The sequence below is a fragment of the Octodon degus genome, unplaced genomic scaffold (genome assembly GCF_000260255.1).
Source record: "Octodon degus isolate 3935 unplaced genomic scaffold, OctDeg1.0 scaffold00003, whole genome shotgun sequence".
NCBI classification, from domain to species: Eukaryota; Metazoa; Chordata; class Mammalia; order Rodentia; family Octodontidae; genus Octodon; species Octodon degus.
In genome coordinates, this window is record NW_004524579.1 from 12688975 (window position 1) to 12703987 (window position 15013).

The following is a 15013-nucleotide window of genomic DNA, read 5'->3' on the forward strand; positions in this document are numbered from 1 at the left end:
TTTTTTGTGATATTGGGGATTGAACTCAGGACCTTGCACTTGCCAGGCAAGCCCTTATTTTACTGAACTATCTCCCCAGCCCTCCCTGTTAGAATTCTAATTCCATGTTGCCTCACCTGTTAATCATTTGGAGTGTGTACAAAGCTGCCTGAGTCGGCTTTTGGTGCTGACAGTCAGGACCAGTTCTGAATCCAACACTGTGCCTCATGCTGAGGACTATAGTGCCTACAGTTTCTCTGTGAAGCTGAAGGGTCAGTTAGGAGAGCTGGAATTGGATGTTCTTTAAAAATCCTCATTGAATTTTAAAACTACTCCCTGCCTCTTGCTCTTTGGCCTTTACCCCAGTGTCTATTTCTGCCCAGTCCCATCAATAATATGAAATCAACTCATTTCCACCCTTAGGGATTCTGTAAAGTCTGAATTAAGGCTTTCTTATTGGTAAATTCAAACTACTGAGAGCTAATACGAAGAGCGAAACCCAGTTAGTCCTGTCCTTCACTTGAAAGTGAACTCAGCTTTTGTCTTGTCTAGAAAATAGCTTCTAGAAAATGTGGTTCTAGACATTCACTCTTGACGCACCTGAACCCTGATTTTCCCATGCATTGCTAAGCCAACTGCGTGCCCTTTTCTAGGTTCTACCTTCTGCCTGGCATTTGGGGGATGAACAGCAGGGAGTAAGACAGCATTCTGTGTTTCCTAGGAGTTACCCACAGCCTAAGACAGCATTCTGTGTTTGCCAAGAGCTACCCATAACCTGCTTTTCTGACACCACCCCTGACCCATTGATCCAGTTGGCTAGCCTCATCCTCCTGCACCTCCCTTCCTGCACTCCCTTGGCCGCTCTAGGCTTCTTGTGGTTGCTCATTGCCCTTGGAAGTTGCCAGGGAGAGGCTGCTCTTGACTCAGTGTTGAGAGGGTTGGAAAGCAGTCACAGGCTGGCAGTGAAAGCATTTCTAACTTCTTTCTCACAATTAAGTGTCCTCAACAAGATCCAGAATGAATGGTTCACTTGCCTTCCTCCTTGGGTCCCACTATGCTTTGGTTAGTGATTTGGTTGGTGGTAAGATTTTGGCTACTGCACTCCCCACAGCCCAAAGTTCCATTCTTACCTGAAGTAGGCAGCTACTTCTTTGAAGACTTGACTGCCTAGCTGATGGGTAAACAGCTGCCTAGTTTTGTGAAGTAGATTCTACATTATAGATTCTACCAACTGCAGATGGAATTGGATCTGAACCTGTACAGACTTTTTGTTGGCATTATTCTTTGAATAATACAGTGTACCAACTATATATGTGGCATATACATTAGGTAAAATAAGTAATGTAGAGGTGGTTTAAAGTGTACTGGAAGATGTAAGATGTATGCAGATGCTTTGCCTTTTTTTTTTTTTTTTTTTTTTTTCCTCTGGTACCGGGGATTGAACTCAAGATCCTGTGCTTGCCAGGCAAGCACTTATTCTACTGAGCTATCTCCCTGGCCCTGCTTTGCCATTTTGTTTAAGAATCTTGGCCATGCAAGAATTTGGGTATCCTCAGTGGTCCTGTAACCAGTGTCTTATGAATATTAAGGGACAAATATACTGAAAAGTTCACCAAATTGATTCCAGAGGCTTCTACAATAAGATGCTGGTTCCCCTGCTTTGATTTTGAAATAGGAAATGTCAGAAGGAGTTTATTTACAAAATGTTACAGAAAGTAAGAATGCAAATTAGAATTAAAACATATCACTGATGAGGTGAATCCGTTTTGAAAATGTTACCAATTCAGTTATAACCAATTTCATTTCTGTTCCTAATCATTGGCTGTGACTTTTGTAAAACAGCTATAAACAGCCACTTCCAAATTCTGGCTCATGAGAAGTTTTTCACTAAACACAATAGACTACAACAACAATGAAAATAGGCTTCATAAGGAAGCACAAAAGAAAGGGAATTGGTTTGAGTTTCCATTTGAAAACTAGCACTTAGTGTTATAGGGTATGATGGTCACCATCTAAGTTACCCATAAGCCAGATCCAAGATAGAACTGACAGCTTAACGAGCATGATAGGAACAAAAGATGTGCTTTTTGGTTTCCATTCAACATAGTTTTCTAAAATTGGATTGGTATTTCTCTTTCAGCAGGAAATATATAGTTTTTTGGTAAGATGATTTTAATTGTATTTTGTGGAGAAAGAAAAAATCCAGTGCTGAATTCCAACATGTGACGTTTCTGCTGCTGGTTTGCTGTGTGATGAATCACATAGGAGACAGTGGAAGCACTTGAGAAGACACTGTCAGGACCAAAGGCCCTTGCGCGATCTGTCCTCCACCCCGTCCTGAGGAGTGCCAGGACATAGCTTCACAGTTCTTGTGCCTAGGCAGGATCCCCACACCTCCAGGAAGCCTCGTCTTGTCCTAAGTCAGCACCAGACTGAGATAAGTGTGGTGTGAACAGGCGGTGAGAAAGCAGTGTGGACTTGGCTTCTTCCCCTTTACAGACCTGCTGCTGGCTCATTCTCTTGTGTTCGTTAGGTTTATCTAATGGAGGGAACTCTAGAGTAGATACGGAGAAAGTCAGTTTGGTTATCTCAAAGTCTCAGAATAGATCAGCAATTGTTGATAGTGACTTTTTAAAGAAAATGTGAAGATGATGATTTAAGTGACCAAGAAATAAGCTTCAGTCTGGCTTATTTTTATTTTTTATTTTTTTAATAATTTAGTTGAGAAATAGCAATGAGACAGTTTCAAACTGATTAGTAGGACAGTTTCAATAATTAATACATTGCATATTGTTGTCTTAGTGGTTATTCATAGTACAAGAGGTGGACATGATATTCTGTCCACAAACACTATTAGAGCAAATCTTTCTATTCATTGAATTAAGAGAAAGTAGCTGTATATCTACCCTATTATGCTGAGCTGTAAAAGCCTCAAGTCAACAACTTCTGACATTGCCAGTCCTATGGAAAACCCACTACTATTATGGACTACTGGACTATATTGGAATATTTTACTGAATTCATGCACCTACAATATTTAAATGACAATGGAATACCCTTCTCTGACAAAACTAAACAAAAAAGGGAATACAGTCTGGGTTATTTTTAAAGTACATTCTAAAATACAATCAAGGTGGTAACTCATGGATTTAATGTGATAACCAAGGTACTAAAGGAACAGTACCTTCCTACCACTCACTTTAGCACTGATGTCCTTGACATGATTTATTTTCCTGAAAAGAGAACAGATCTTTACTACCCTAAATTCAAATTCAGAACAAAGGGAGTATGTTTTTATTTAACATCAAACTTAGAAAATCTGAATTCTGCCTCAAAATTCCACATCTAATTTCTTTGCCCATTGTTGCAGTGCTATAGACTCACCTAAGTCTCCTGACTAAAATGTTAGTTAAACTGACGCAGACTGATTAGCCATTGGCACCTGCTCTCAGAGGCTCCAAGGGCAAAATGGGCAATGGGCACCCTTTTTCTTCATTTAATTTTGACAACCTAGTCTAGCAAGAAGTTTTATTCCTCTCTAATGGTTCTTCAGCCTTCATTTAGGCTTAGTTTTCTGTTTGTTGTGTTTTGCTTTCATGTGTGTCTCAACATCTCCCTTACCAGAAGACTTTAGGAGAATTCCGTAGTCATATCATGTAGTGATACCAGTGCGTCCTTGTAACTGTCACTTCTCAATAGGCGCTTGTGAAGCTGTCCTGTGGCTTCATTCTTGCCAGGGAGCAGGTGCTGAGGGGGAAGGACTTACCATCTGTAGAACTTCTGCCTTGCTGGGCCAGACCCAGGGCCTCTGACCCAGATGCTGAGAGGTCCGAGCAGCGGTTGGTCTCCTTTCATGGAAACACTCTCAGACTTAACAGTACTCTCCCAGACTCAGAATTCTCTGGATAAGTCAGATCTGCAGTCTAGCTTCTATTTTCAGCCACAGCACTTCCAAGAGTGACAAGTTCTATGTATTGAATGTTCACTTTTTAAATATCACATTCTCTATTACTAGTAAAATTACTCTAAAACCTCAAAGGAGTGGATGGTGATGTCAGCATTTCAGGGAACCTCAAACTTAATGCCTATTTAGTACTATTTAAATTTGCCTCCCTACTTTTTTCTAACTGCTGCTTGAATCCTTAGCCTTTTCTTTCCTATCCCTAAGATGTTGCCTGAAATCAGGTTGTGGTCACTCAAGCACAGCGACCACATCACTTCCCACTAACCACTTAGAATCACACCTGAGTCCTTAGTACAGGTTCTAAAATATTTGTTCTTGGAGGCAGTCATTTATTCTACCCACAACCTCAACTTGTGCATCTCCTTTCCATGAGGCATTTGTCGGCTATCTCTGCCCCAAAGGCGAGTGCTTTGTAACTCTCCAGGCAGACTTGTGGCTCCGCACTGCTTATCTCCTGCTGGACCTCAGTACAGGGCTTAAACTGTTGTAAAAAATAGTCCTGTTACTTTGTGAGACTCTCCACACAATGGAGTGACTGAAGTTGCAAGATCTTATCTCTTAGATTCGAAATTGATGTGAGACTGGGTCCCCAGCTCAGCTAGCCACCCTCCTGGTGATCTGGCTGCAGAGCACCACAGAGCCCTTTCCCTAAGCCTTGCCACTTAGCAGTCACTACCTGGGTTCCTCCCCTGTGCTTCCCAGGGATTCCACCTTGAGTGCTATCCATTGGATACCTCTGTCTAGAAGAGGTCCCCTCTTTCTTCCTACAAACAGGATGCTTACCATTCTCGGGCACCTTGTAGAGAAGGAGCTATGTTGCCCTAATATGTCTTCCCTGCCCCTTCTTTCTAAGTGTCCTCTGCTCTCGAGAGACAGGGTAACCTCTGTCTCTCATACAACTTGGCTGTTCACACCCTACCCCTCCTCCCTGTAGTGCCCTTGGCCAACTCAATAAAAATAATAAAAGCCCTACATGGTATCCACGCCTGAAGCATTTCTCCAGAGATGGTCCTGCTCTGGTGTGGAAAGGCTACTATGGCCATATCAGAGGCCCCATGGTTGGCACAGCTTTGAAGGAGGAGCCCTGCTCTAAGAGCTCAGTTGTGCTAGACTTTCTGGAGCTAAAACGGAGCCTGGCTTCTTCCCAGGGTCTCCCTCCCACCTCCTTAAAGAAGCAAGTTCCCCTTCTCTATGAGTACTTGCAGACTTATTTGGGAAAATGCATGTTGAGAGAGAACCCCACAGATTTCCCACACTGCCTCACACCCACCCTCCTACTCATCTCGCATATGGCTCGCTAGTCTAACACCCTATGCCTCAGTCCTGGGCCCACAGATGCCTGCTTTTAACTTCTGTCCCTCCTTAAGAGTGCCTGGAACTTGCTGAGGGAAAGGGCAGAGATTTGGGCCAGTTGACCTTTTATCAACAAACTGGGGCAGAGACCTTAACTTCCTGTTGCCATAGGGTTGACCAATGATGGCTCAGGCTTCCTGGCCTTCCACATGTGAGTATTTTTTGTTAACATCCATGGGAATGTCTTATTCAAGAACTATGCACCTGAAAGGCACACAAGAAATATCTGTTTCAGGAAATGTGATAGCAAAAAAGAGGCAATAGATGTGGGAAGATATACAGCTAGCTAGGAAGAAACTGCTGGAGAGCAACTTCTTCTTCTGCCTTCATGCAGGCTTTGGTTCCTACACCGTCACTTGATACTGTCTCAAGACTGCAGTTAGCAGGGATGGCAGTGGACCCTACTGGCAGGGCATTCTTGAGATTGGCACCACATGTTCTGTGGCTGTTCCTACATGCTACATGAGCCTGCCTTCCTCATTCCCCCAGGGTCTCTTCTTCCTACAAAGGAAGGCCTCAGTTGATCCACTCTGTCACTGTTCACTCACCATATTGGTTTAACTTTTTAAAAACATTGTTGTTCACTTTTTAAATACCTAAAACCTTTCATATTAACTTTAAGGTATATTTTTCTAATTTCTTTTTTTTTAATGTATTTAGTACAGGGTCTACAGGGTCTCACTATGCAGATGGGAATTGGACTCATAGTAATCCTCCTGTTTTCAGCCTGCTAAGCACTGGGATTACAGGCATGCGCCACCACGCCCAGTCTCAATTGCCTGCTCCGTGTGCCCGCCCCCCTGCATGGAACAACAGGGATGGAATCTAATTCTAATTTTTATAGAAGTATTTTAAACTCATATGTTAAATAAGGGCTTTTCTTGTTGTTGTATGTTTGTTTTATTCATTTTAATGAGAAAGATACAATAGAAATGAAACAGTTTCAAAATAGGTTAGTAGGACAGTTACAATAATTAATACATTACATATTGTCTTTGTAGTAGTTATTCAGAAGATAAGTTTGAAACATAATATCTTGTCTAAACAATTCTCAGTGAACTAAGAGAAAGTAGCTCTATATCTATGTAGCTCTATATCTATCCTAACTCTCGTGTGTGTGTGTGTGTGTGTGTGTGTGTGTGTGTGTATTTCCTTGCCCCTTTTTTTCCTCAACAAAACTGTCCTTTATTTACACTTTTGTGAAGTTAGTAACACATGACACCAGGTTGCCTAGCAGCTGGTAGCTAGCCTTAACCAGGCAGGATGTCCATCTCAGGAATGAGGTAACTTTTTTGCTTTAGGCTCTGGGCTAAATCCCACCTACACATATTTGATCATTTTTTTTTTTAAAAAAGAAGGTAATAAAAGAAAACAGACAAAAATAGGGCTTTTTAGCCTCCTTATAAATCAAGAGTACTAAGAGCCAGCCCTGTAGTGCCTGCCTTTAATTGAAGCTCTCTGGGAGGCTGAGGCAGGAGGATCACAAGTTCAAGACAAGACTGAGAAAATGAGTAATTGAGACCTTGTCTCAAAAACAAAAACATAAAGGGGGCCAGGGTACAACTCAGGGCAAAGGCCCCAGGCTAGTACCAAAAAGAAAAATGATGTCACTACCCAGGAACATATTTCTTGTCCATCCAAGTCCTCGCAACACTTTCAGGAACATTTCACCATTTTTTTAAAAAGTAGGCTCTATTTTGTATTGATATTTCAAGAGATTCTGTGTTTTTCTTTCTTGTTTGGCTGTTGTTTCATGACATGTGTCTATTGTGTGGGTTCCAGTTTAAATGTACACAGCTTTCAAATTTCCTACGTATAAGCTATCTCTCTTCTTTCTGTCCCTTGTTCCATCTCTTTCCCATCATATGCCACCCCCTAGATGTCTTTGGAGGACAATTCCATTTCCTGACCAACTTCATAAGGGCTGCTCTTCTTTCTCTGACCCATTCTATCCCTGACCAATTTCCTAACATTGTAAATCATGAACAATTACCATGGCTGCCAGCCAAAGACATGCAATGAGAAGAGGTCTGAGAAAGACTTTTAGCATGTGCAGGATGGATGGATTGGGGAGAAGGAGAGCTAGGGTGCATGACCCAGTGGCGAATGCTGGAAGGGACTGCATGCTGGCCGGTCAGGCTCTTGGTGGAGGTGGCAGGCATGAAGGAAGAGGAATGGGCAGAAAAGGCTTCGTGAAAGAGGTACAGATGGGGCTGGCAAGATAGCTGAGCAGACTAAGCACCTGCTTAGGCAAGTGCAGGGACTGCTGTTTGATCCCCGGAACTATGTACTGCATCATCCCACTCCTGGGCACATTGAGTCAGCCATTGAGGCTGGGTATGGTGGTGCACACCTGTAACCCAGCACTGGGGAAGCTGAAAAAAGGAGGATCACTATGAGTGTAAGCTGCATAGCGATGCCCTGTACCATATGCATTAAATAAATAAAGGGAGGGCAGACAGTAGCTGCACTGTCATGGAGCCATGTGGAGCCTTAGTGAATTCATTATAGCCTGTGTGGGCTTGATCCAGAAGGACAAATGGATCAGAGCTGATGGCCGCTCATTCTTGGACAGGGGCGTGTGCTCCCAGGCATGGAGAGCTGTGTCTCACTCTTGCAGGTCCAGCGCCAGTCTCTTGTGGGAGGGACAGAAGGGCTGCACAGTTCCGCACGACCTACTCCCTCACCTAGGGCACTCACCTAGGGCAACACTGACCAACAGATACTTGAGTGTTCATAGCATCAGGTGGAGGTTTGCTTACATTATCAAGAATGATGCTTAAAACACCACTTGGCCAAAATCTAAGGATTCAATAATTCAATTTCAGATGTTTCTTTAGGTTTTTTTTCTTCATGCTGTGTTCGGACATGCTTGGAAGCTATACAGGGATCTGTGGGGACAGCTTTCTTAGTGTCTCACCTTGCCCAGAAGTTTGCCTGTCACTGGTTTACAGAGGAGTGTGTGGGAATGTACATTACTGACAGGGCTGAACTGTTAAGGAAGGGACCTCAGGCATGTCAGGGGCAGTCACCATGTAGGTTTTTGTGTGGGTCATTTGCCACACATGGACACAAGCTGCCGGATCAGGCGCTGAAATCCGAGTGGCGCTTCTCCCATGCTGTCTGTGGGCAGCTGTTTGTCGTGGGGCTCTGTCTCCCAGAGGGAGCTTCATTTCTGTTCCACACAAAGGCTCCAGCTGGGCTGGCCAGGCCTGCATAGGCACTGTCCTGGCTCCTGGAGTGACAGGACTGTGAGTGAGAGCGAGGCACTAGCATGTCCTTATACACACAAGAGCTCTGCAGCTGCACCTTCACACCCTGCATCCACATTCTTGGCAGGAATAAGGAGAAGGGCAAAGTGTCTCTCCCCTTTTAGTCAAGAACATAAAAGCCAGAACTGAGCCACAGTGCTAGTTCTAGATACAAAGTGTCTAGCAAGGTAACTTTTACACTGATTCAGTGCCAGCATCCTGAGAATAATTGGGGTCCTGTTGGTGATGCGGGGAGAAAGAATGATGAGGTGGGTTCCCCTACAGAGCCCAGAGAGGCAGGCACAGCTGCACCCCACGGTGGGCTCGGCAGTGTCTAACATCTCTCTGTGGGGTTGGGCCTATATTTAGCATGTTGTCAAATCTTTCTTATTTCTTCTTAGTATTCTGCATAAAGCATGCTATTTGAAATTAGATTTGAAAGCTAAGTTAATTTTCAGGAGCTCTTCCTAGTTTATTTGGTTAAATCTAGAGAAGACAAAGCCTGCCCTGCAAAGCACGGAAGTATCTATGCCACATGTCCCTCAGAGCCATCCCCCTGTTCAAGCTGATGACCACACCCATAGGCATCACTGATCCTGGCCACCAGGCTCCAAAACAGCTGGGATGCTTTCAGTTGTTTTCTTCATGAAAAGAAAAAAAAAAATTGAGTTTATTCCCAAATGCGTATTTAAGGATCTAAAATAGAATTTCAGCAATTAAATTGGGAGGTCCAGGAAGACTTCACTGCATGTTTCTCCCTGCCGGCTCCCTCTGTCTAGTGTTTACCCAGTCTCCAGATGGCTCAGCTGCTCCAGGCCCAGCCAGGTTCCTGCTGCGAGGAGGAGAGTGAGACAGATGGTGAGTGGGGGCCTGTCTGCCGAGTTTGGCTGGAGCCCCCAGCTGACTCGTGTCTCTGCGGTGTGGCCTTGTCACGCCTATGGCATCACCCTGATCCCCGCCAGGTCCCAACAGCCCAGGGAAAGCTGTAGCTTATCTCTTTACCTTCCCCCGGCCTGCAGGTCGTATCACACACATTCTATGGGCCCAGCTCAATGTTAGCTCTTGCCAGCTCTGACCCACTTCACCTGTAGGGGAACTATGGCTGTCCCAGCAATGAACTATCTTACAGAGAGCCCCCGGCCCTGTAGGTGTCTTTCCTTTTAGGGAGCCAATCCACTTTACTGAGCTTTGTCACCCTAGGCAAGAAGCAGGAGAATCACCCTCCCAGCTGTGTTTGCCTCAAGGGAAACCTGAGCGAGAGCAGAGAGCTTGCTGGACCAGATCTCCTTCCATTGTGCCCCATTCCCACCACCACTCCTGTTCTTAACTTCTCGAAAGCTGAAGGAAGATGGGAAGGCAGGAGGGCTATGGCCACAGGTCTTGGTGATCACAAGTGTTGGCTCAGTACCTCATATTCTTTGTCTTAAATACCATAAATGTAGTGGCTTAAACAACAAAACATTTTTTGTGATTCTAGAGGCTAAGAATTGCAAGATAAATGTGTTGGCTCTCTTGGTTCCTTATGAGGACTTTCTTCCTGGCTTTCACATGCCCACCTTCTTGCTGTGCGGTGGAGGAAGAGAGCTGGCTTTCGGGTGTCTTATAAGGACTCTAAACCCACTAGGAGACCCTCGCCCTGGTGACTTCACTTAAACCTAATGGCTTCTAAACACACACCATCACATGGGAATTAAGACTTCAACCTTTGAACATGAGGGGAATACAGACCTTTGGTAACACACACTTACCTAGTTGTGGCTGTATATTAGCCCCAGGAGGCTTTGGAGTGAGAGCAGGCTAGGGTGTGACCTGAGGGGTCCTTAGGTCAGCAGGAGAGCCACACACCCAAGGGCTCACTGCCGATGGCAAGACACCTCTTGTTCCCGGTCCACATCAGTGGCCTCCTCGGTGCTGGCCTTCCCTCATTCCTCTGCACCAGCAACCAGCATGTGGCTTTTCATTCCTCTTGCTTAGATGGGCCTTCTTCTCCTACCCAGTGTGCAGCTACACCCATATCTCAGTGCAGCAGGAAAGGTGGGGGTCCTGTGGTCTAAAGGACATAGGGACGGTGACAAGGCCCTGAGACTTGTCAGCCAGAGTCCTGGAGGGGCTGACAGGGCAGCTGTGCTGGCCTCTTGTCATCAGCACTGCCTTCTCAGTGTGTATACTGACTTCTCTGGGGACACGCCATCTGTCTGGGGGGGTCAACCAAGACTCATTCTGACACCTCACAACCCAGAAAGGAGCCCTGAAAAGTTTTAGTTTTATTTTCACTACTTCTATGGAAAAAGACAGGTTTTTTTTTCTTGTAAAATATCACATTTTTCCCAATTGAAGGAAAATCAATTCTGTTTTGTAATGCGTCTGACTTGTGAAGTTCTGCTGCTGACCCTAGCTTGGCAGCTTCTCAGAGCTCAGTCCTTGACCTCCCTCTTCTGAGCTGAGAGGCAGCCAGTTCTTGCCTGAGCTGAACTGGGCCATTTGTTTCCATCTCTAAATACAGATAGAATTTGCTTTTAATAATGAAGCACAGCGAAGACCTAGGATGATGCATTAATCTCTGATTTTCCTTGTTTTATCACCAAGAAAACTGCTGCAGATGGAAAAAGGCAGGAGATCATTGTTCTAGATTCTAAGAGGAGCAACGCCATCAATATTGGTCTGACAGTGCTGCCCCCTCCAAGAACGATCAAGATTGCCATTTTAAATTTTGATGAATATGCCTTAAACAAAGAGGGAATTGAGGTAAGAGAGCTCTGTCATGCATTGTTTGTGTTTTGTAATCTATCACATGCTTAAAATATTTATTACATTTTTGCATCTAGTATGATTTTCTTCATACGGTCATGATCTTTTTCTGTTCTCAGCCAAATTCTGATTAATGTTAGTAATTCTTATATTTTCACCCTGGGAGGGGAGGTGAGCTTTACTTTATGAGGTTCAAAGATTCTCACTGTTTGGTTCAGGTGTGGGTCTCCTTGCCTATGCTCTGCCTGTCTCAAATCAAAAAAGAAAATTATTCCAACCTCCTGATAAGGGAGATAGGGCCTTCTTTCATATCATTTCATGCACAGTTAGCAAATACTTTCAAATACAGAATTTTTAATAGATGTTCACATCAGTGTAAAGGACCTTCTTTCTCTCTTGGCACTTCCTGGTATACTAGAGAGAGTTGTTGTGTGTTTTTTGAGACAGGGTCTCACTATGCAATTTGGGCTGGTCTTGTGCTCCCTTTTATAATCCCCAGGCTAGTCTTTAACTCACAGAGATACATACTCCTTTCTCAACCTCCTGAGTGCTGGGATTATAGGGATGCACCACCATTCTTGGATCCGGGTATTTGGTTTGTTAACATGGAAAGTCAAGCAACTGATGCTACAGCCCTTGACCTTAAAATTGGAGAAAGACTGGGTGACATGGCTATGGTTGTGTAACTACTAAGTAGACCACCTGGAGCCATGGCTTGCCTGCTAAGAGAAAGGTCATGTTCTTCTTTCTGGTCAACCTTTCCTTCCACCAAAGCTGGTGCCATTTTGGAGCAGATAAAATACCTTATTCTAACACTGGAAGAAAAGTGACCAGAATTAATGGCCAATACAGATTTCTACACAGGAATGGTGTAGCCTGAGGGCCTACCAGGTCACAGTGGGAAATCTGGGGACTTCATGATATTGAGTAACATCCAACCTATCATCCAATCATTCCATGATTGGAGTTCGTACATGCCTAGTCTTCTTGAGCATGGAGGGAGCAAAAGAAGCCTGACTCCAGAGTCACAAAAGTAAGAAATGAGGAAAGGCTTGGGCAGTGGTGCCCGTGTTGGCTGCAGCCCTGTGCAGAAGGGAGTGATGGGCTTGCAGAATGCATTCCTATGCATTCCTATGGAGCTGAGCCCATCAGGCCAGGCCTGCTTTGTGCTTTGGAGAGAAGAGGCCTTTGAGAGAAGACTACTACTAGAAGCTGGTGCTGGGTTAGACAGCATCCCCCTAAGCTTCATGTCCACTCATGATGTGACCTTGTTTGGAAATAGGACTTTATGGGTGTAGTCATGTTAAAGTGAAGTCATACTAGGTTAGGATGGACCCTAAATGTGATAACTGGTATCCTTATAAGAATAGGAACACTTGGAGACAGACACAGAGAAGAGAACATCATGTAGTGATAGAGAATACAGAGGGAGACACACAGGACAGAATGTCCTGGGATGACAGAGGCAGAAATTAGAGCGATGTGTGTATATGCCAGAGAATGCCAAGGGGTGGAGAGGAAACTGGCTGGAGAGGCAGGCAGGTAGCACATCTAGGTGGGCACTGCAGGTGGAAAGAAACATGCAGGTGGCAGCAGGCAGAGCTGAGGAAAGATGTGAGGCAACTGTCTGGCAGTGAGAAGGGGCAGGCCAGGCATCTGTGGGGTAACTCCCCTCCTGGGATCCTCCAGAGAAACACAGGAGAAGGGCAGGGGCCTGCCATTACTGAACCTGGATAAGTTAACTGCAAGACATGTTTTCATTAAAGAGAAACCAGGTAAAGTCCTGGCCATCCTTTTTACTTATTAAGATCCTTTAGAAATTGCAAAAGCTCAGTTTCATGTGTAGGGAGGATTTAAATAGCCAACCTGGTTGAAGGAATTATGACAAGTTCTTTTAAAAGTTCTTTCTCCTCATCAGGAGGAGTTGAAAGTCCATCAGGGAGAGTGTTTCCTTTGGCTTTGGCTTTTGTTCTTTCCTAAAATGTAGTTTTCCCTGCGTGGGGAAAGTTTCAGATACAATAAATTATATAGATTTTTAAATGAACCAGATTATTTTTTCCCTGTCTGACCACTTTCTATTTGGCCACCCTTTAGATCCAGGAAGGAATATCATCAATAGTAGCATCAATGCCAATGAATATAATAAAAATAGGTGCATCACATGTATTCTCCTCAAAAGCTCCCTGTCTTAAAAGTGAAGAAAGCAAATCTCTAAATTATTCTCACAGACCTGTGAGAGGTCCAGTGGAATGTAAGTTCTGTGTCCATAGGATGGGGCTGGCTGGTTGGTCCAGGAGGGACACTTGGGGCTGGGCCATGTGCCACAGAGAACAGAGGGGAGTCGGAAGGAAAGACAGGAGTGTGCACAAGGCCACACAGTGAGCCTCACAGGGCTGCCTGTGGCTCCCCCAGTCCCCTTCCCTCACCCAGGAGTTGCAGATGTAGGAAAGGATTTAAAGTGAGAAGATTCAACCTCAGAAAACACAGATGAGTCCTAACCAAGATGTCATCATGTCATAAGCCCTCATTAAATGCACACTTGGTCACAATAGAACTTGAAGTGACATTTTTATCAGCTTTCCTCTAAAAGCAGGTTTTTTCAAAGTCAACACTGCAAGCTGTTTTTAGTGGGACAGTCTTTGCCTTGAGGTTGTGCTGGGCATTGCAGGATATTCATGAGCATCCCAGGCTTCTACCCACTAGATGTCAACAGCATCTATCCTCCCCTACCTTGACCCATAGCCAAGTGTCCCTAGATATTGTTAAATCCCTCCAGGAAACAAAATCAGGCTGCTTGTGTGAATCCAGATACTATGTCTATCCTTGCACAATTCTTAGCTATGGCTGAGAAGACTTCAGTAGAAACACCCTCTTGGAGAATGTGGAGTCCAGGACAGCATCATCATCTATTATTTCTGGCCATTGATCTCAGGGAGCCGAGGCACATAGAACAGCCAGTAGCTGGAGTTTGTTCGGTAGGCTTGTTGTTCAAGAGTTAAAACAAGTCTGAGGGCAAATGGCAATTGTGAACTTACAGATCTTTGCTAATAAGATTTCCAGCTAATGTCAAAAAGGCCTTGAGCCAAACCATCTGCCTCTTGGATCCATGCACATGGCATGGCAACACAGCTTGATATGGTCATTTAAAAGCTCTGTGCCCCAAATGTAATTAGGATGTATTAAATGACATCCTGTGGCTTTGCCTAGCAACCAGTGGTAGGTACTCAGATTTGTCATGCAAACCTGAGGAAGTAGTTAAATTCATTAAGGAAGTAGTTCTTAGGGATATTAAATTTTAGTGAATTACTTTAGGGCCATCTCTAAAGAGCAAAAATAATATTTTTCTAAATAAAATGTCAACAAATTATCAAAAATAAGAGTTTTCCTCACCCCACCTCCATTTTTAATTTTTAGATTCTGCGTCTACTTTGAGGGTAGCACAATTGCTTGGTCCTGAATGACATTTCTCTTGGCTCAGTTTGGCTGCCAGGCCTGTTGGCATCTGGAAAGAGAAGTTTCCTTTAGCCCTGCATGCAGAACCACAGCATCTTTCTGAGTAGCTTGCGTTGTAAGAGGCCTGTCTGCAAGGCCCCACGTGGGTGCTGGACACATGCAGATGAGCCTGCCTGTGGAGAGGCACAGCTAGCTCAGCGAAGCAAGGCTCTAGGGTACCCTGGCAACTGGATGTGGCTGAGATGTGAATTTAATGCAAAAGTAA

The 15013-nt window shown here is 44.4% G+C and overlaps 1 protein-coding gene across 1 annotated transcript in view; it reads left to right on the plus strand.

Annotated features, from left to right (window-relative positions):
• Positions 1-15013, plus strand: part of Fhod3 (formin homology 2 domain containing 3) — a 514361-nt gene that overhangs the window by 456855 nt on the left and 42493 nt on the right. Inside the window, exon 20 of the mRNA XM_023714409.1 lies at positions 11134-11292. Coding sequence (XP_023570177.1) covers positions 11134-11292 — 159 coding nt within the window. The remainder of the gene's footprint in view (positions 1-11133; positions 11293-15013) is intronic.